The 22,407-nt window shown below is 39.2% G+C and overlaps 1 protein-coding gene across 6 annotated transcripts; it reads left to right on the top strand.

The window, feature by feature from the left end:
- Positions 1-451: 451 nt before the first annotated feature.
- On the top strand, positions 452-21,410 carry DDX59 (DEAD-box helicase 59). Of its 6 annotated transcripts, XM_078078248.1 has the most exons (9): positions 454-647; positions 1,988-2,214; positions 2,638-2,805; positions 3,939-4,106; positions 7,292-7,381; positions 12,945-13,196; positions 14,520-14,672; positions 15,159-15,287; positions 20,815-21,410. In XM_078078248.1, exons 2-9 carry the CDS (start codon positions 1,999-2,001, stop codon positions 21,076-21,078), a joined length of 1,440 nt encoding a protein of 479 aa, XP_077934374.1. In that variant the 5' UTR covers positions 454-647; positions 1,988-1,998; the 3' UTR covers positions 21,079-21,410. The 6 variants fall into 6 exon arrangements, with proteins under 6 accessions (XP_035942543.1, XP_035942541.1, XP_077934373.1 ...); XM_036086648.2 differs by having other exon boundaries at positions 453-743; positions 1,988-2,805; XM_036086647.2 differs by having other exon boundaries at positions 1,988-2,805.
- Positions 21,411-22,407: the final 997 nt, after the last annotated feature.

Here is a 22,407-nt window from a genome sequence, read left to right as displayed (position 1 = left end):
TTATTTTGTTTTTGGTGTGGGGTGGGCTGTGGTAGTATGGAAATATCCAGTATATCAAATGCACCGCATTAAACTTACTCTGTTTAATTTCAGAGTTATTCTGCCAGCTAAAAGCAGATTGGGTTTTCAGGCCTCTGGGGCCTCTGCCCCTCCCTTTTACACTCAGACTTCCCACTTTCTAAGTGTACCAGGCTCCCGCGCCACCAGCTTCAGTCTTTCCGGGCGGTCAGACTGTTTTTTCCCAGTCCCGGCCCTCTCGATGACGTAAATTCTTCCAAGAGGATCCCCAAACCTGCCCCGCCCTGCAGAACCTGGCCGGCTCCAGCCAGGCTCCGAAATTTACCAGCTGCCAGGAGCCGGGAAGAGGGCGTGGAAAGGCGCTGAACTTCCCAGGCCCCGCCCCTCCCCCGGTCTTCCCGCCCCCGCCAGCTCCCAGCCAAGCTCCGCCTCCCGCGGTAGCCCCGCCTTCCCCGTTGCGCTAAGGCGCGCCGCGGCCTTCTCCCAAAACCCGGAGAAGTGGATTCTGCGCTCCGCACGGCCCCTTCGAACCGTAGTGTGGCCGAGCGAGTCCAGGCTTGTCGGCAGGAAGCTCGGCCCAGCGCCTGGAGGGGGAAGCCGGCCCCGAACGGGAGAGGACGCGGCCTCAGGTCTGCGCCAGTGAGCGGGCCGCGCGCCCAGGCAGCTCGGGCCTCATTCCCGTCGTGCTCCCTCTCCTCTGGGACGCGGGGCGCTAGGCCGCGGCGGTAGGATACCCCCCCCCCACGCCCCGTAGGCAGTTCCCCCTCCCATCCTTGCAGTCGCCTCGTCCCGGGCCTCTCTCGGGAACCCGGTGCCCCGCCCGCCCCGTCTCCTAGCAGCACCGTGACGTGCACGCGCCTCTGGGTGGGGGGCCGCGGGGCGGGGGTGAGGGGCATCGCCCGAGGGGAGGGTCCGGGAGCGCTCGACGGGAGGAGTCGGGGACCGCGGGGGACTCGGAGGCCTCGCCGCCCGCCCGGCCGGAGCCGGTTCCGTTTCGCCATTTGAGGACCTTGAGTTCCAAGTTCTTCCTGCTGACATAGAGCCGTCCCTCCCCCCACCTCCTTGACGTTCCCGGAGACTTAGGATAGTAATTCTAGATCTTCAGTTGCATTTTTTTGTTGGAATTTTTCTGGAAAAATTGAATCTGGTAATTTAGCTTAAGAATTTTTTTTTTTTAGAAAAATGTTTATTGGTATATTTAATAGCCCCCAAATTAGGTTAAAACCTTTCACAATCCACAGTCATTTTGCAAAAACATTTTTGGTGGGAATAGGCATAGCAATGGTAGAGAGCTTGCGCTCTGGAACCCAGAGTATTAGAACCCAGTTCTAATACTTAGTAATGGTGTGAGCTTGGACAAGCCACTTAATCTCTAGCTGGCCAAGGTTCCTCATGTGAAAACTTAGAATACATTATACAGCATAATATATATGTATATCTGTGCGGGGGTGGTACTACTTTACAAGCTTGTGAAGATAAGGTTCACGTGTGAAGCACTAAGCGCTGTGCTTGGAACAGAGAGAGCAATACATAAGTGTTACTTATTACATCAAAATAGCATTTTTCTCTATGCTTTCTGGTTTTGATTTTAAAGATCCCAATTGTGAAGTATCCCTCCTGTTTTCTTTTGTGAAAATGTAATAGAAGGATTTACTCCAGAATTTCTATAATATTCGGTATTTCAAAGTGCAAGTGGTCAGTAAACAGAAGCGGGCTGTATGCACAAGGCTATATTAAGCAGTGTGCAAAGTTTCACCACTTCCATGTATAAGGAAAAGGACTTTTTTTTCACCACAGGAAATTTGTGAATGGAAGGAAAGCTTGCTGTAAGGAGTGTCATGATGCCTTCTTCGATTCCTTTCAGGCAAAGCCCAGGGACACTAGGCTGACTCCAGGATAACCATATGGTACTTTATACGTGAACTTTATTGAGGGTAAAATAAATCTCATTATATAATTTCCTCAACAGAATACTGGAGGATGTTTGTCCCAAGATCTCTAAAAATCAAGAGGAATGCTAATGATGATGGCAAAAGTTGTGCAGCTAAGAAAATTAAACCAGATGCAGAAGACCTGCGGCCGGATGAAGGCAGAGGTGATGCAGCTGATGGGTTAGTTACAAAAGACGCCGAAACATCAGACAGACACAGCGTGGAACCATGCCCTTTCCCCAGTACAGCTGGCCAGTTGGCTGAGGTTGGTTTGGTTGGACCTGAGCAGGATGCAAAGGATAGCAATGTTTCTGAAGAACCTGTTAAGTCATTTTCCAAAACACAGCGCTGGGCAGAACCTGGGGAACCTGTCTGTGTTGTTTGTGGTCGTTATGGAGAGTATATCTGTGATAAGACAGATGAAGATGTGTGTAGTTTGGAGTGTAAAGCAAAACATCTTCTGCAAGTAAAGGAAAAGGAAGAGAGATTAAAACTCAGCGATCCGCAGAAAGCGGATTCTGGGCCAGAGTCTCCACTTAATGCTTTTTATGTCTATAAAGAGCACCCCTTTATTTTGAACCTTCAGGAAAACCAGATTGAAAATCTTAAACGGCAGCTAGGAATTGTAGTTCAAGGGGTAGATGTCACCAGACCCATTATTGACTTTGAGCACTGTGGTTTCCCTGAGGCCTTGAATCACAACTTGAAGAAATCAGGCTATGAAGTTCCAACCCCCATCCAAATGCAGATGATTCCTGTGGGACTTCTGGGAAGAGACATTCTGGCCAGTGCTGATACTGGCTCAGGAAAAACAGCTGCTTTTCTTCTTCCTGTTATCACCCGAGCTTTATGTGAGGTAAGAGTTCACACGTGTTACTCTCAGAAGCAAGTCAGGTATATACCAAGTTTCATCCTTAACTATGTTAAAACTGCAAACTGAAACTATAACTTCAGTCATTAGTGCTCGTGGTGATTTTGCTTCTGATAGTAGTTTGTATGAAAAGCATAATTTTAGGGAATTTTTCTTTTATCAGATTGAACCAAAGATCTTTTCATTGAAGGTCTTAAAAATCGCTTTCCTTACAAAGTATTTTCTTTCAACAAATTTTCTATTCAAGAAATAAACTTTTGCTTTGGGGAAAAAAAAATCCAGCTGACTGGATGACCTGCAGTTTTTGTGTCAGTTTAGCCTCCTTGGATTTTGTGTTTTGAAAAAACTGATTTATACCAAAGTTGGAATGTTATTTTAGAGTTCAAAATACACACTTAAATGTGATTCATGATTCATCTTAAGATAATGCTACCTTACTTTGTTAGTTTATAGTGTGCAAAGCACCCCCACACGTAATTAATTTCCCTGACATATTTGCCAAGTACTAGTGAGTTTGTGAGGTCTGAAGTAGGACAGGAAGGGAAATCAGTGCACAACGCAGGCAAAGAGAGGAGAGGTAAAGAAATTTGGAAAACTAAAGAATCGTGAGAAGATAATGTGAGGAAAAAATAAAACATCAGATGTTCAAAATATAAGTAAAACTCACTGGATGTCCAAAATAGAGCAATAGGTCAGGAAATAGGACATTTATAACAGTAAGTTCTTTGGACAAAGAAAAAAGTGAATCTACAGGAGAGCTGAGGGGGAATTATCAAGGGTGGAATACCAAGCTCTAACCAGATCTTCATGGTTTTCTCTTCAGAGGAGCGTGGCTAGAGATTGCAGCGTCCAGTTGACCTTCAGTTTTCCCACCCTGGTTATCATGGGTGCTTCTCCCTGGCCCCAGTTTTGACCGTTCACTGTATATCTGTTATATAAGGAAGGGTTCAATTTACGGTGGTTTTGGGGGAGGAAATCTGCAGCGAGCAGAAGGCAGGAGGGTTCATACCCAGTTGAGCTGATGGGGGAACACTCCCAGAATCACTTTGAAGATTTAGTCCACATCAGCAGGAATTAATTGCTGGCATTTTTTAGACTTGTTTTTCACATCTTTGCAGAGCAAAACTCCATCTGCACTCATCCTTACACCAACAAGAGAGTTAGCCATTCAGATAGAGAGCCAAGCTAAAGAATTGATGAGTGGTCTGCCACGCATGAAAACTGTTCTTCTGGTAGGGGGCTTACCCTTACCCCCACAGCTTTATCGTTTGCGACAACATGTTAAGGTAAGCACCAATTTGATAAAATGCCTTTGAAAAGTAGTATAAGTAATATGGGAGCTTGGGTTTTTTGGTGGTGGTGTTTTGTTTTTGCCCTTGAAGAACTCATAAGTGTGATTTTAGGTTAGCCTTTATTTTTGTTTTTGTTTTTGTAGGTTGACCTTTAAATTCTTACCAAGTAAGCCTTAATTTTTTTAAGGTTGTTTTATATCGGAAAGGAACACAATTTATTGAATGCCTGTCATATGCCAAATGCTGCTGGATGTTCTTACGTGCATTATCTCATTTAATCATCACATTTGCTCTTGAAGGTGGGTGGGCATATCCCATCTTTTATGGTTGAGAAGTTGAATCTCAGAAAGATGGCATTTATCTAAGGATCCATAGCTAATATACTTTAGAGTGTGATTCCTACAAATGAAGACATTATCCCACGTAACCACAATACAGTTCCAGAATCAGGAAATTAACATTGATACACTGGAATGCTTCAGGAGTTAACATTGCTGTCATTTACTCCTCAGAGCCCATTCATGTTTTACTAATCGTCCTGTCACCTTTTCTTTTTAACAGCACAAGAATGCAGTTCAGAATCACATTTTGCATTTAGTTGTCATGTCTCTTTCATCTCCTTCAGTTTAGAACAGTTCAGCCTTTGCTTTTTTTCATGATCTTGACACTTTTAAGGATTATAAACTGCTTACTTTGAAGAAGGTCCCTCAATTGATTAGATTCAAGTTAGGTATCTTTGAAAGGAATATCATGGAAGAGATGCTTTGTTCTTTTCATTGCATCCTTTTAGATGATACACAATTTGTCCTTTTATGGGTGATATTATCTGTAAAGTAACTGTAAAGTTTATTTTTTCCCTTTGTATTTAGTTAAGTATTTTGAGTACTTTCATACTGTAAATTTCTTGTGCTTTACCAAATTTCCAACTTACTCTTTATATATATCAGTATGACTCATGGTTACCTATTATATTTAAAGGATTGTAATCCGTTATTACCATTATTTGTTTTGGCTCTCCAGTTCCCCAATTTGAGCAGTGGAAACACTGTGAAGTTAGTTTCTGTGGCCTTTTATTATATCCCCATCATTCTCTGAGCGCTTTGTTTCTTTCTATGTGAAGAAGATGTTCATGCTTACATTGTTCTTTCCTTGGCTCTGCCCTGGAATCATGCCTTTCCCCAAGCTGCCCTGACTCCTTCTGGTAGAGGATAGTATTTAGAAACCAAGATCTGGGCTCTTGGTTGGGCTCACTGCTATTGCTCTCTGCTGTTAAGTTATCCTTGCTTCTAGCACTTCTCAGTGAATAAAGGAGAGAATATTCCATAAGTCTGTATTTCTGCATCTACATTTATCATAGACCATGGGTTCATGTCGATACTTCCAACTCTAATTCAACACAGCAAGATTCATTTTGGCATTTTCTGTTTCCATATTTGTCACTCTGGCAGTGAGAAACCTGCTACCTGTTATCTTTTATGTATTTATTTACTTGATCAACCATCTTATATGTAACCATTCGCCCATCCTCGTCTCTGTCCCCTGCCTCACAGTGATGCCTTCCTTCCTAAACTCCACCCTGCACACTCTTCACCCCCTTAGACTGCAACACCCTGTGCAGGGTCATCTTTCTCTGGAGGCCCCTCATCACCCTGCTGCCTCTCCCATTCCCCATGCCAGGCCGTGTCCTTCACAGATACCCTCTGAGAAAAAAGAACTGAAAAATCTGTCTCTTCAACAAGGTGATCTTTCAAAAGCCAGGGCAAAATAGAGACTTTTTCAGATAAACAAAACTGAGAGAGTTTTATTACCAGTGGATTTATCTAACAGAACACTAAACTAAGATATTCTGCGTATAAAGAAGATGATTCTGGAAAAGAAGGTGTGGGATCAAAGAAAGAATGGCGAGCAAAGAAAATCCTAAGCATGTGGGTAAATGTGAACATACATTGACTAAACAAAAAGTAATAATGAACAATCTGTGGGTTTAAAAAAAAATAGAAGTAAAATATTGGCCGACTGTAGCATATAAGTGCAGGAAGGTTGTGATTGGTGTTAAATCGTTTGCCCTTGATTGTTCAAGAAAAAGGTAAATATGTCAGTTTACTTTAGACTTTATTAAGTTTATATACGTTTATTAAAATTCAAGGGAATTCCTGCACTAAAAGAATGGGGAAAAAAGTTTATAATTTCCAAACCAGTAGAGGGGGAAACATGGGATAGGAATAGAAGGGATAGGAATAGAAGGGATGAACTCAGTTCAAAATAATTAAAACGTTTAAATGTTTACGGTATTTCTGAAGAAACTAAGTGGAACTCTAGTTCTGTAGATTACAGATCCTTACAACCCTGAAATTTCATCATTCTCCGTGATCTATCTCACCATTGTGTTGGTGTGTCCTTGAAAAGTAGAATACAATTGAATTTATTAGATCATTTGTAACTGTACTATATTTTACACCAGGCACTGTCTCATTTAATCCTCACAATAATTATTATCATTTCCATTTTACGAATGTGAGAACAGAGACTCATACCATTATTAAGTGCTAGAGCTAAGATCCCTACTGAAGTTTGACTAAACAGGCCCTACTTTTAACCACTGCTTTAACTAATGTATTATAAAAGCATTAAGAGCCTTAAGCAACTTTAGAAATCATTGTGCCCAACCTTTTAATTTAAAAACAAAACAGCAGGCCCAAAGAGGTTAAGGGATTTGCACTTGTTTACAGAGCGAAATAGCAGTCAGCCTGCCTGCAAGGCCCTCTGCCTCATTTCAAGCCTCATCCAAGTCTTTCTACCCCCTCTTCACCCCGTGGAAGCCTCAGTGGCCTGCCAGCTTCAGAAGATTCTTGGATGTTTTCCCTCTGCCCTCTCCTCAGCGGCTCCCACTACTCTGTTAGGTTTTAGCTTATATGTTAGCTAGGACTGGATAGATGCCTCCATTCACTGCATACTATACTGACCTCATGGGCATTTATTTGTTTTATCTGTTCCTTCCTTTGTGTTACAAGATTCACGAGAGCAGAGGCTATGTGTGACTTACTCATCATTGAATTCTGAGTACTTAACCCAGTGGCTAGCACATATTAGCCACTCAGTAAGTATAGATAGAAAGAAGGAAGGAAGAAAGGAAGGAATATTATCTAATTTTTTTTTTTTTCTATTTCTCTGTTCTTCAGGTTATCATAGCAACTCCTGGGCGACTTCTGGATATAATAAAACAGAGCTCTGTAGAACTCCGTGGTATAAAAATTGTAGTAGTAGATGAAGTAAGTAGTGTTGTTTAGAATATTAGTCACATAATTTTATATAATTTATGAAAAGTGTATTACAGTTACATAATCTCACCGTGTGTTCAGGCATTTTCTCCCCCAAAGGAAAAAAATTTAGGAATTTTTTTTTTTTTTTTAATTGCAGTAGTCAGTCTTAAGCTGGTTCCTGGGTAGCACTGCAACTGACCTATGGTCCACCAAAATGAAACCACCTTAATAAATACAAGCAGCTGTCTTTTCCTAAGTGACAGAAAAGATAAATCCAGCATCTATATTCTCAGTGATAAGTTTTTTAAACATTTGACACTGGCTATAATTTGTCTACAAAAATAAATGTATCCGTGGCAAATAACTATTAAGAGGGAGTTTGGAAGTAGCTAATGATGCTTAGTGGGATGACCTTTTGAATTTTTTTTCCGTGTGGACATAAGTGTCTGTGGTTGTGATTTTCAGTGTGACATAGAGCATATAGGCGTTTTTATAGTTTTGGTTTGCTTAGTAAGATGAAATAAATATATTATTATCTGATGATACTCCACCATGTGAACAGGCATGAGGACCAAAAGCCATGTGTCCGCCCAGACTGGGCATGGGCCGGTCCTGCCTGCAGTGCGTCGCACGCGCACTCTCACACATGTCCCACCAGCAGTGATCAGAAATGTGGGGTCCAGGGGCTGACCAGTGATGGCAACGTGGCCCGCTTTCTGTGGGCCCCCGGAAGTAGCAGTAGGGTACCAGAGGAAGTGGAAAGAACACGTAAGATCTGCAAGACTAGGATTAGCCTTTACTCCACCCACTATGGGACGCTGGGCAAGTCATTTAATCTTCCAGAGTTGTGGCAAGGATGAAGTAATGATTGTGAACGTGTCTCATAGACTGAAAAGTCCTATATAAATGTAATGATATTCAGTCCTTTATTATTTTTTTTTCTGTTTTTTTCCTTACATATTTACTTTTTTGTGTGTGAGAGCATTTAAGTTCTACTCCCTTAGCAAATTTCAATTATACAATACAGTGGTATCAACTATGGTAACCGTGTTATGATTTCAGACCTTATGTATTTTATAACTGAAAGTTTTTACCCTTTAACCCCAGACCTCTTCCTATTTCACCCACTCTCCAGCCCCTGGCAATCATTTTTCTCCTAATTTCTATGAATTTGACTTTTATTTTCTTATTTTTAACTTTTTTAGATTCTACATATAAATGATACCATATAGTTTTTGTCTTTTTCTGTCTAGCTTACTTCACTGAATATAATGTCTTCCAGGTCCATCCATGTTACTAAAAGTGAAGGAATTTTCCATCTGAATAATATTTATACACCTCATTTTCTTTATCTGTTCATCTGCTGATGGACACTTGGGTTATTTCCATACCTTGGCTATTGTGAACTTTTATTCAGTGCTTTAAAAAGTACTGCTAAATCAGCATTTTCCGGGCGTGCCTTTTGTTTCAACTGATTTATTGCATCTGATTATCATCAGACTTACTTCCACCCTGCAAGTACGGGTGGGCTTCCTGTTGTTGATAAGCCCATGTGCTCTGAAGTTCTCGCCATGCTCTGAGCCTGAAAACTGACCCTCATATAGATTTTAAAGTTAAGTTCCATTCCTGCTTGCTTCTCTCCACATTTCCACTTTCGCCAATGAATGAGCTTTCACAGGGCACCTCAGTGCTGTGCTCAGAATGCAAAAGGAGTATTCACTCAGCAAACCTGTGCTGAGTGCTTGCTCTCTGCAGCCTCCGTCCCAGCTCCTCCGCCTTTAAGGAGATGACCTGGTAAACAACATAATTGGTCATGTACTGAAACGTTGGCACAGAAGTGCTCTTTAGGTACAGATTGACCAACTCTGGGTCAGTTGGGACGGCATCACAAAGAAATTTTAAATATTATTCCGGCCTACAAAGTGCTGAAATCTTACTGGAGAAAAAGACACAAACGCTTGAAGTAAAGGCAAGAACATTATCATCTATCCTGAAATACAAAAGTGGTGGAAGGTGTAATGCAAGCCAGGGAATGGCAAACTCTATAAAGGACCAGATAGGAAATATTTTAGGCTTTGGGGGCCACATGGTCTCTGTTGCAACTGCTCAGTACAACCATAGATAGTAGGTAAATGATTGGGTGTGACTGCTTTTCCATGAAGCTCTAGTTACAAAAGCACATGAAAGTCTGTGTTTGTCCCAAGAGCCTTAGTTTGCTGACTACTGATATAAACTGTTAGTGAACTAATGGGAATACGTATGATACGTTAATTGTTCAGGACAGTTAAGAAGGAGAAATGAGAGAATGTGTGAATTGGCACCGTAAAAAATGGCTTCTCTGATGTCATGGGATGTGATGTGGTCGTCCACAGATGGAAAAGGATTTAGAAACCTAGACCATGTATCAATATTCCAGGTGAAGAAGCTAACAACATCAGCAGAGCCAGAAAGGCCAAGCACAAGCACAGAGAGACCAGCCAGCTTGAAGCATTCTTCCTGAGAAATAATAGGAAGTAAAGTTGGGTAGTTAGGGTGGGGTCAAATTATAGAGGACCTTGAAAGGGAGGCGGAGGATGTTGGATTTGATGTGGGAAACAATGAGGCTTTCTAAATTATTGAGTTTGGGTGTCACATGTGGGAAGTGGTGGTTTAGCAAGGTTATTCTGCTGCTCCATGCAAGAGACATTAAAGAAGAAAGAATCTGTGGGACAGAATGGCAAGCAACCCAGACAGGAGGTGAGCAGGGTCAGGGACAGGGTGGAGGCAGTGGGAGGCATGAGTACATCTGAGAATCACTGTAAATCATTCGTGAATCTTCTAATGATTGAATATGAGAAAAGATGAAGAAGGTGGTTGAGGGGACTCCATAAATTCTGGTTGTGCCTTTAATTTTAAGTAAAGGACAAGGGTATGGGTTGGGGCTTGACAATAATATGTGAGTTTGGTTTTAGAGATGTCAAATTTCTTGTGAATGGTGGGTGAAGGGGAAATACTGTGTGGATATGAGAAGTGGGCATTAGTGTCCATGAGCCACACTGGTTTCTCGAAGGGACAAAGGCTGGGGCTAAGTGTCTGTTTGTGGAGTTTGAAGATGAGTCTACTGTAAATAGAGAAGTAATGTGAGAGACCAGGAAGGAACTGAGAACAAGTACTATCCCTGAAAAGAGAGGCCACTGTTTCAAGAGGAGGGTGAAGATACAGGAATGGTCAGGCATGGAGACTAAGATAATTCCTTTAAAATTAGAAAACTCTGCTCTGTCACTCTTCTGTGTCTTCCATGTATGTGTCCTTTAGCCTAGAATTCTCTCCCATCCCATCTACCTGCTCTTCCTTCTTTATGTGTCCATGTCTCTGAAACCTTCCATCAGTCCCCCAGATAGACTTCAGGCCTTCTTTCCTCTCTGCTCTGTTGACCTGTATGTAGACTGTATCATTTCTCTTCTATTATGTTCCTTGATATATCCCCACAATCAAGCACAGTGTTGGCCCAAGTTTCCCTAATGGTAAGAATCACCCAGTGTGCTCAGTGAATGTAATGGAAGACCAGACTTCTTAACTTGGGTATCCTGATTCAATAGGCCTGAGTTGGAGTCCAGGAATATTTAAAAACTCGTTCTGGGTGATTTCTTGTCTTTAGGGGGATTTGGGACACACCGACTAGCGAGCTGCCTGACAGATAGTGCTTTTTCAGTGCTTAGATTTCATGAATGCTTGTTTATTCATCAAATGCATTTTTAGGGCTTTTTACATGCTAGACACTGTCCTTGGTTTTGAGGATACAATGGAAAGTGAGATAAGCCATGACAAATGTCGGTACACAGGTCGTGTGACAGAGACAACTGGGGAATTAGGTATCAGAGGAGGGCTCTCTGAGTGACATTTCTGCTGAGACCTGAACGAGAAGGAGCCAGCCACGCAAAGACCCATCTGGAGGAAAGACTGCTTCAGATAGAACAGCCAGTGTGCAGGAGCTAATGTGGGAGCGAACATTGGGATAGTTGGGGACAGAAAGAAGCCTGGTGTGGCAGGGTCATGGGGCGTGACATGGAGGAGTGGTAGGTGATGACGTCAGAGAAGTGGATGAGGATGAAAACTGTAGGACTTCAGGCTATGGTTAGCAGTTGGGTTTTAGTCTATGTGTGATGGGAAATTACTGGAGGGTTTAAGCGGAGGAGTAACAGAGACGTTTTATGTTCTAGAACATTCTGGATGCTTGGGATGGATGGCTTCAGGTGTGGGGGTGACAGGATGAGGAGGAGTCTCACAACTATGAGCTGGAGAGAAGTAGCTGGATTTGTGGCGTGTTAGTGTAAACAGATTAGATGCAGGGAAGCTTGGATGAGAAGAGATACTGGGCGAATTTATTTCTTATGGCCACTCTGTTTTCTGAACCAGGGAGAAGGAAGGCCATCTCCTGGGATGAGGGGGGCTTAGTGGGATTACTGAGGAGAAGCAGGGGCTATTTGCAAGACATACTACTGTGTGCATGTTCACATGCTCTGTGTCTCATGGTAAATTGAAACATTGAGACTTACCGTGCTGTGAGTGTGGTCCCAAGTATCTTATGTATTTTATCTCATTAATCCTCATAACAGCCCTATGGGGTAATTATTATTATCATCATTCTCATTTGTAAAAGGAAAAACAGGCGTATAGCCATTCATTAGCATGCTTAAGGTCTGAGGTAGGGCCAGGATCAAATCTAGACCATCATGATTATTTTAGATTTTTGAAATGTCATAGAATGAATAATATTAAAACTAGTGTTCAAACTTCCACGTTAGCAGACACTTAAAAAATACAATGCTTTAGTCTAAATACTCTTACTTTTCAAAATTATAGATACCTGGATTGTATTTAAAAATGAAGATAGCCTTTATCTTTCATTATTTTAAAGCAGCACTACCTTAAAATTTTTTCTTCTGTTTGCTTAGTAATACATAAATTGTTTTTGAAAACTAGCAATGCAGAAGTATATATGGAAGTGAAAGCCCTCAACATTAAATTTTTTAAATTTATATAGTATTTTATTATAAATATATGTCCATGGTAGAAAAAAAAGCCCCAAACTTTGCAAACTTTGGGTTTGAAAAATTAAATTGCATTCCCTTCCACAGCCTGCAAGCCTTTTCCCCAGAGTTAGCACTATAGAAATGGTATCACGTATACATAGTGTTCTGTAGTTTGCGTTTTTCTTCCTAATAGTGACTCATTATCACTTAATAAAGGACTTTCCGCTCATAATTAATGATAACATAAGGTTGTATTATGTGGATGGATCTACCATATTTTATTTACCAAATCCCCGATTGATGGATATTTAGGGTTTATATATTTGTTGCCACTATTAATAATGCCGTAAGAATCTTTGTATATCACTAAAAACATAAAATTATACAATATTTAATTTTATATAAATATATATTTTCCCAATTCTTTATCTTTTCACATTGTGGTATATTCTGTTTAAAAGTTTTTAATTTTTTATGTTCTTAATCATACCCGTTTTTTCCTTGGGTGGCTTAGGGTTTTAATGTCAAATAGGACTAACTTTAAAATGATTTTATTTTAGGCCGATACCATGTTAAAGATGGGCTTTCAACAGCAAGTGCTTGACATTTTGGAACACGTTCCTAATGATTGTCAGACCGTTTTGGTTTCAGCTACAATTCCAACTAGCATAGAACAACTAGCAAGCCAGCTTCTGCATGATCCTGTGAGAATTATCACTGGGGAAAAGAACCTGCCCTGTTCCAGTGTGCGCCAGATTATTTTGTGGGTGGAAGAACCAGCCAAAAAGAAAAAATTATTTGAAATCTTAAATGTGAGTAGTAAAGCAGGCAACCCTGTTTTGTAGATTGTGTTTGCATCTTTCACAGTTCTTAAGATAATAATTTTTAGATGCAGCTTTTGGAGAATTTAGTATAGATATTTAATAATAAATTGCATTACTTCAGAATTCTGTGGGGATCAAATAAATGCTGTATGGATGCAGGGTTGCTTTTTATTTTCTGTATTATAGAAAGACATTTAAATACCAAGATTATTCCTAAATAATATTTTTTTGTTTCAAAAAATTTTAGTAGTTTTATGTATCAGATAAAGACAAGTTCTTTCTTGGCCATTCTGTCCTTGAGAAATAGAATTTTTTAGCAGTAACTTGTTTATTTTTTTTAAGATTTTATTTATTTGTCAGAAAGAGAGAGAGAGCACAAGCAGGGGTAACAGTAGGCAGAGGGAGAAACAGGCTCCTTACTAAGCAGGGAGCCCAATGTGGGACTCGATCCCAGGACCCTGGGATCATGACCTGAGCCGAAGGCAGCCGCTTAACCAACTGAGCCACCAAGGCGTCCCAGCAGTAACTTCTTTAAACAGAAATGTATTAAGTGGGTGATAATGTGTAAGCGCAGTTACTTAAAAATAAAGTATAAAGGGGGTGCCTGGGTGGCTCAGTCAGTTAAGCATTTGACTCAGTTTCGGATCAGGTCATGATCTCAGGGTTTTGAGATCAAGCCCCATGTTGGGCTCCTCGCTCAGCATGGAGCCTGCTTAAAGATCCTCTCTCTCCCTCTCTCCCTCCCTCAGCTTGTGTGCATGCACACACTCTCTCTCAAAAAAATTAATTAAAAAATAAAGTATTCAGTTAAATATGGTTTGTATTTACTTATGAACAGTATTTAAAATTTTAAGTTGCACTCAAAATTTTAAAATTATTTTTGTGATATTAATGAAATGATGGAGAAATGTGCAGGGCAGTAGAGTTTTGCACTTCTGTTTGTGCATATTTGAAAGAAAACATTCATTTTAACACTCATTTTTCCTCTATAAACCTATGGATAACTAGCTTATACTAATGTTTTCAGAAAAACTTCTCATTGTAATTTATGTTCTATGAATTATTTTATTTTATTTATTTATTTTTTAAAGATTTTATTTATTTGACAGAGAGAGACACAGCGAGAGAGTGAACACAAGCAGGGGGAGTGGGAGAGGGAGAAGCAGGCCTCCCGTGGAGCAGGGAGCCCGATGAGGGGCTCGATCCCAGGACTCCGGGATCATGACCTGAGCCAAAGGCAGACACTTAACAACTGAGCCACCCAGGCGCCCCTCTGTGAATAATTTTAAATACATGTTTTTCATTTTTCAGGATAAGAAACTCTTCAAGCCTCCAGTGTTAGTATTTGTGGACTGCAAGTTGGGAGCAGATCTCTTGAGCGAAGCAGTGCAGAAAATCACAGGTCTAAAAAGCGTATCTGTACATTCGGAGAAATCACAAACAGAAAGGAAAAACATATTGAAGGTTTGACACTCAGCATTGTCTTTTCAAGGGACCCCATATTACCAGCTGGTTTTTAAAGCAGACTTTTTTTAATGACTGCAAGAACTTCAGGCAAACAGTGACTGTGAGCTAATTGTTCTCTTGCTCAGGCTTCTGTGTTTTGGGAGCAATAAGCCTGTTCCCTACAGGATTAATCTACTAAATAGATTACTAATTCAGAATCTACCATTTCTGAAATCAGGTCAGTTTAGACTGGGGCAGAGCAGTAATTCACCCTTGGAAAAGTTTGCCAGAGTACATTAATAGGAAAAAATTGAAGCAGGGGGTGGGGAGGGGCCGGGAAGAACTTAAACTACACACGTTTCTCAGGTATACTAAGACCTTTACTTACTGAAAAGATACGGCAATGATATTGAAGAATGTTTTGAAAAAAGAAAAGATACCTGAATTATATAAAACCATGTAAGATAAATTCTGAATAATGAATTGTGTTGCTTTGTGGGGAAGGGATTACTTGAAGGAGACTATGAAGTTGTAGTGAGCACAGGAGTCCTGGGACGAGGCCTAGACTTGATCACTGTCAAGCTCGTTGTCAATTTCGATATGCCGTCAAGTATGGATGAGTATGTGCATCAGGTAAAGAGATTTTATATGTTTCCATTGTGAGTTTTCTTGGGCGAGGCATTGTCAGTAGAATGGTAACTAAAAAGAAAAAGTGTTTTATCACAGACATAAAAAACTCATATCATTTTGTTTTTAAAGCATGTATGTATAGGGGCGCCTGTCTGGCTCAGTTGGTGGAAAATGTGACTCTTGATCTCAGGGTTATGAGTTCAAACCCCCTGCTGGGAGTAGAGATTACTTAAAAATAAAATCTTTAAAAATATGTGTATGTGGATGTAAACTAGATTTTGTTTGAAAGAACTGTATGTATGCCTAAAATGGGTTAAAAATTATTAGAAAGAATAACCTAAAATGTTAGTTTAAAAAAATTTTAAGTAGTTTTTGGTTTATTTTTACTTCCTTTATATTTCTTATTCAGTAAGCATATTAAATGGCTTTTATAATCAGGGGGAAAAAAGGCTTGGTTTTAAGTTAATGTATCTGGCCAAAATAAAACTGATCCATTAAAGTATTTGTTTTTTTTTAGGAATCTTGTCTTCATCTCTTCTTCATATCCTTATTTGTTCTAGACTTTCACCTATTAAAGTTTTATTTCTTTATTTTGCTGCCAGAGATAACAGCAGCTCTTCTTTCGAGCAGAAATAGAGCTTTCTCTTAGCGTCACCTTATCTTCCTGACTGCTACCTGTCTTCCTTCTCTGGCATCACTTACAGACTCTTCAAGTAAAGTCTTTCTGTCATGTTCTTAGAATTACCTCTGAAGGCCACATTTACTTCGATCACCCACTGAAATGCTTGAATGCATTGTTGCTTGTATTTTTACTTAGTAATATAGCAGTGCTTCTCTCTCAGTGCCACCCCATTTACCTGTGCATCAGGGAATTGACTATCATACAAGAGTGGGTTGCTGAAATCACTCAAATCAGAAGTTTATTTTCTTTCAAACTTTTAATTTAATGATTTTGGATAGTCATCTTTCCAAAATATTAAGATACTTAAGAAGCTTCTTTGCTTCTTAAATAGAGTAGTCTGATTATAATTATTTAACATTTTCTTGCTATCCCAATGTCAACCCTGTGGCTCTCAGTTATTCACAATGTACCCTGAGCAGTGGCCTCAGGGGGTGTTGAAGGGGGTGTTGAATTCTACTCAGAATGGCCCCATATCCTTCTGCTCTTCTAGTTCTGTATCAGGGTATTGTTTGTTTGCTTGCTTCAGTAATTGAAGTATGAATATACACAATAAGAAATCATGTAAATAACAAAAGATATAAAATGAAAAATAAGTATTTGTTTTATGTTCTTTTTTGTTTTTGGGGTTTTTTTTTTTAAGGTTTATGTATCCTAGAGAGAGAGAACGCGTGCACATGTGCGTGCAGGGGGAGGGGCAGAGGGAGAGAGAGAATCTACAGCAGATTCCCTGCTGAGCATGGAAACCAACTTGGGGCTCGATATCATGACCTGAGCCGAAATCGAGTTGGATGCCCAGCTGACTGAGCCACCCAGGCACCCCAAAATGAAAAATAGGTCTTTGTAAGATAGCCCTCCTACCTTTGAGTGGTTATGACAGTTAACGGCGCAGAAAATATAAATGCCTATTTATGCACAAATACACATGTACATGCGTACCCTGTTATACTTACTACATAAATGGGACCATATTACACCAACTATCTATGCCTTCCTTTCTTTATTAAATATATATTAGGCATCTTTCCTTATTAGCATACATAATGGGTACCATTTTAAAAATATTAATGTATATGAAATGCTTCCCATATGGCCAGGCACTGTTCTAAACTCTTTAAATGTTTTTACTTGTTTAATTGGGCTTGATCTGTTTTCAGTGCTGCATGGTAATCTGTTGTATGGATTATCATAATTTATTTAATAAATCCTTTATAATTTGATGGAAATCAAATGTTTCCAATATTTGTTACTAAATAATGCTGCATGGGGCACCTGGGTGGCTCAGTCAGTTAAACATCTGACTCTTGGTCTCAGCTCAGGTCATGAGTTCAAGCTCCATATTGGGCTCCACACTGGGCATGGAGCCTATTTAGAAAAAAATAATAATAATAATGCTGCACTGAACATCTACCTATATAGTTATGCCTCTCATGCAGTATATTTGTAAGATAAATGTGTAGGAGACCTGATAGGTCAAAGGATATGTGTATTTTATTTTATTCTATTTTATTTATATATATATTTTTAGGATACATGTATTTTATGTTTTTTAAGATTTATTTATTTATTTATTTTAGATTTTATTTATTTGAGAAAGAGAGAGCACAAGTGGGGGGAGGAGCAGAGGGAGAGGGACAAGCAGAGCAGACTCCCCACTGAGCACAGAGCCCTACTGGGGGCTCACTCACTCTCACGACCCATGAGATCATGATCTGAGCCAAAACCAAGAGTCAGATGCTCAACTGACTGAGCGACCCAGGCACCGCTAGGATATGTGTATTTTAAATTATAGTAGGTATTCCTATGTGTCTGCTTTTAAAGATTTATTTATTTATTTTAGAGAGAGAGTGCATGCATGAGTGGGGGAAGAGGCAGAAGGAGAGGGAGGGAAGCAGACTCCCCACCGGGCATGGAGCTCGATGATGCGGGACTCAATCTCAACCCTGAGATCATGACCTGAGCCGAAATCAAGAGTCGGACTCTTAACCGACTGAGCCACCCAGGTGCCCCTATGTGTCTGCTTTTAGTTTAGGGACAGGGAGCTTCTGGGGAAATACTTTAAATTTGTTAAGTCTTTTAGAGTTTGTAGACTATTGCAGTTATTTGTTTAAAAAGCTTATGTCTCAATATGAAGTATCTCAATAAATTTTGTCTCAATTGATACAATTAACCACTTGAAAGTGTACAATTCAGTGGTTTTTAGTATATTCATATAGTTGTGCTACCATTACTACACTCAATTTTAGAACATTTTTATCATCTCAAAAGAAAACCCCATACCCATGCCATCAGCAATCACTCCCCATTCTTCATCTCTCAAACGTGTGTGTGTGTGTGTGCTATCCCTTAAGCAACACATAAAGCAAGATTTATCTCTTCTAGAAATTTCATATAAATGGAATCATATGGTATGTAGCCTTCTCTGGCTTTTTTCACTGATCACAATGTTTTCAAGTTTCACTCATATGGTAGCATATATCAGTACATTTTGTATTGCTACATAATATTGCATTGTAAGGATATACCACCTTTCTTTGTTCCTTAGTTATTAGAGATTTAGCATGTTTCTACTTTTTGTTTACTGTGAATAATGCTGCTGTGAGCATTCATGTACAAGTTTTTATGTGGACATAGGTCTTTTTTTTTTAATTCTAGTATAGTTAACATACAGTGTTCTATTAGTTTCAGGTGTGCAATATAGTGATTCAACAATTCAATACATTACTCAGTGCTCATCATGACAAATGTACTCTTAATTCCCTTCACTTATTTTACCTATCTCCCCCCACCCCATAACCATCAGTTTGTTCTCTATAGTTAAAAGTCTCTTTTTTGGTTTATCTCTTTTTTAATTTGTTCATTTGTTTTGTTTCTTTAATTCCACATATGAGTGGAATCATATGGTGTTTGTCTTTCTCTGACTGACTTATTTCAGTTAGCATTATACTGTCTAGATTCATCCAGTTATTACAAATGGCAAGATTCCATTCTTTTTTATGGCTCAGTAATACTCAATTATATATATATGTATATATATGTATGTATATATATACACACACACACACCATGTCTTCTTTATCCATTCATCTATGGATGGACACTTCCATAGAAGTGGCATGGCTGCTTCCATAATTTGGCTTTTCTAAATAATGCTGCAATAAACATAGGAGTGCATATATCTTTTCAAATTAGTGTTTTCCTATTCTTTTGAGTAAATACCCAGTAGTGGAATTACTAGATCATATGGTAATTCTGTTTTTAATTTTTTGAGGAAACTCCATGCTGTTTTCCACAGAGGCTGTACCAGTTTGCATTCCAACTAACAGAGCACAAGGGTTCCTTTTTCTGCACATCCTTGCCAACATTTGTTCGTTTTCATTTGTGTTGGGCATACACCTAGGAATGGAATTGCTGGGTCATACCGTAATTCTGTGCGGAACATTTTGAAGAACTGATAGACTCTTTTCCAATGTGGCTTCACAATTTTACATTCTCACCAGTGATACACAAGGGCTCCAATTTCTCCAAATCTTTATCAACACTTATTTATCTTTTTAATTATAGCCATGCTAATGGGTGTGAAGTGTGATATCTCCTTGTGTTTTTTTTAAGATTTTATTTTTATTTATTTTAGAGAGAAAGCACACAGGGGGGAGGTAGAGGGGGAGGGAGAGGGACAAGCCGACTCCGAGCTGGGTGCTGAGCCGGACATAGGGTTCTGTCTCACAACCCTAAGATCATGACCTAAGCTGAAATCAAGAGTCTGACACTTAACCGACCAAGCCACCCAGGCCCCCCTCTCTTTGTGTTTTGATTTGCATTTCCCTAATTACTAATGAACATCATTTCATGTACATACTGGCCATTTGTTTATCTTCTTTGGAGAAATGTCTGTTTAAATTATTTGCCCATTTTTCAGTTGGGTTGTCCTTTTATATTGAGTTGTAAAAGTTATTTATATATTCTTAGAAAACCTTTACCAGATACAATTTGCAAATATTTTCTTCCAGTATGTGAGTGCAGCTGTATTTTATATTAATTTTTAGTCTTATTGGAAAAATTCAGTAACATAATTAAATAAAACAACATTCTTTCCCTTACTTGTTCCCAGTCTCATTCCCTAGAGGGCCATGTTTTGTTTTGGTTTTTTGCAACATTAAAGATGTCCTGTATGTTGGCAGCAACTATTCATTTAAATACTCTGAATATAGACTTTAAGTTCTACATTTCAACTAAGGAGCAGAAATTGCCCATGACTGTGTATTTACCCTTTTCTGAAGAGTTTCTCAGTATATTTGGAAACAAGTAAATTTTGTTTCTTATGTGTTTCCATCACCAATTTGTGTCCATTTAATTTTATCAAAATGAGAAATAACTATGCAAAAATGAATTTGCTTAAATCTCACATTTCAAAGGCACTGGAGTAATCTAAAGCAGATAGTCCTCTTGCTCTAAAAGCAGTAGCTTTTGAAAAATTTTTACCTTAACCTTCCCACAGTAAGAAACATCTTCATGTCCTTACCACCCTACACACACACACACGCACGTGTACACACACATGATACGTAACTGAAACACAAGTTTCACAAACAGTACTTACTTGTATTATATGTGGTCACTTTGATGGTCACTTTGATATTTTCTGTTTGAGCTATTTCATTAAAAATATGCTGGTGGCAGTCTACTAAATTGATTTCACAAACTACGTTGAGATGTACAATTCAAAAACATGCTATGTGAATGAATGTTAATCTTAGTAAAGCCTCTTTAAATACTAATCTTCATTTTCTTTCAAGAGACATTAAGGTTTTATATGAACATTTTGAAAATGTCCTTTGCATTTCATTTCAGGTTGGAAGAGTGGGGAGGTTAGGCCAACATGGAACAGCAATTACTTTCATCAATAACAATTCAAAAAGACTCTTCTGGGATATTGCAAAAAGAGTGAAACCCACAGGATCCATTCTTCCCCCACAGTTATTAAATTCCCCCTACCTTCATGACCAGAAGAGAAAGGAACAACAGAAAGATAAACAGACACAGAATGACCTGGTTACAGGAGCTAATCTTATGGACATCATTAGAAAACATGATAAAAGTAATTCTCAAAAATGACTTGTGAGGGGCGCCTGGGTAGCTCAGTCGGTTAAGCGGCTGCCTTCGGCTCAGGTCATGATCCCAGGTCCTGGGATCGAGCCCCACGTCAGGCTCGCTGCTCAGCGGGGAGTCTGCTTCTCCTTCTCCCTCTGCTGTTCCCCCTACTTGTGCTCTCTCTCAAATAAATAAATAAAATCTTAAAAAAAAAATGACTTGTGATACCACTGAACAATTTTTTATTGTGTATTATGAGTGAAATTTCTGTGTAACTATGGTTTGAGTAAATGGGACATGTACATGAAACAAAAAAATTTAACAATTAAAATTTTTTTAATTGAATCTCAAATTTATACTGCAGTATTGTATTTATTTCCCTTTTAATCCTCATAAAAAAGTATCAGAAAATGAATTGCTAAATAAAATAAAATTTTTTCTGTCTAGACAAAGCCTCAATTTTTCCTCAATAAATATTCTTGGAGCTGTTGTCGGAACCAGGAACCTGCACAGCAAGGAGTTGGACTCAGAATGGTGATGCTTTTGTTCAGTGTCCCCAGCGTGCCGCAAGCCCACCGGCGCTTGGATTATTGTTGAATAAATGAATGTTAGGAAGAAAGTAAATGATGGAAACTGGAAGAAATGGTCTGTGCTTCTTTTAAAAGATAAATATGAAATACCTGTTTTATTCTTAGTTTTCCCTTTTGCTTGGTAAATACAAGTTCATGTTATATTTAATATGGACTTATCAAAATAATGTCAAATCATGTTAATGTTGCTACTTAAAGTATTATGTTAATTTCAGTTTGCTAATTCAATTGATAATATTAAATACTAGAAGAAAAGATAGGTGTTTTGCTTTGATGCATCAATATTTTCATTTCTTTAAAAACTGTTGGTATCCGTTTACTTGCAGGATTCAGATAGTATGTCGCATAAACGTTGACACTGAAGCTTTATATCCTAAACATCCTCCCCAAAGGGGTATGGCAGAGATTTATACTACTAACTTGAGTCTCTGTGTAGGTAGTTTCTTAATGTCTCCACCCAAAGGAAAGCACAGGGTCAGAAGTTTCCCCAAAGAATATGAAACCTCAAGACTCTGGCTCTCTCCACCTGTTTCTATGTTTGCTGACTCTCAAGTGTAAGTATGTTCGATTTCAAGGATGAGGCAGCTGTTAAGGTCCCAGAGTGTTGTAGCAGAGGTGCATTGAGAGGCTGAAATCAAAGCATTAGCACAAAGCTCAACATCTAAAAGAGGCCTTTAAAAAAAAAAAAATAGGCCTTGAAATTGTTGGTCATACTAGAGAAAGGGCACTTTTTCACTAGACTCAAACTTGTGTACAAATAAAA

This window comes from Halichoerus grypus, chromosome 7 (assembly GCF_964656455.1).
Source record: "Halichoerus grypus chromosome 7, mHalGry1.hap1.1, whole genome shotgun sequence".
NCBI lineage: Eukaryota > Metazoa > Chordata > Mammalia > Carnivora > Phocidae > Halichoerus > Halichoerus grypus.
Note: the sequence above shows the minus strand (reverse complement) of the source record. Positions and strands in the feature narration are given on the sequence as shown.

Coding starts and splice junctions, on each gene's coding strand:
- DDX59 (XM_036086648.2), top strand. CDS start 1,999: ATGTTTGTCCCAAGATCTCTAAAAATCAAGAGGAATGCTAATGATGAT. Junction 13,197..14,519: donor AATTATTTGAAATCTTAAAT/GTGAGTAGTAAA, acceptor TTCATTTTTCAG/GATAAGAAACTCTTCAAGCC. Junction 14,673..15,158: donor AAAGGAAAAACATATTGAAG/GTTTGACACTCA, acceptor TTTGTGGGGAAG/GGATTACTTGAAGGAGACTA.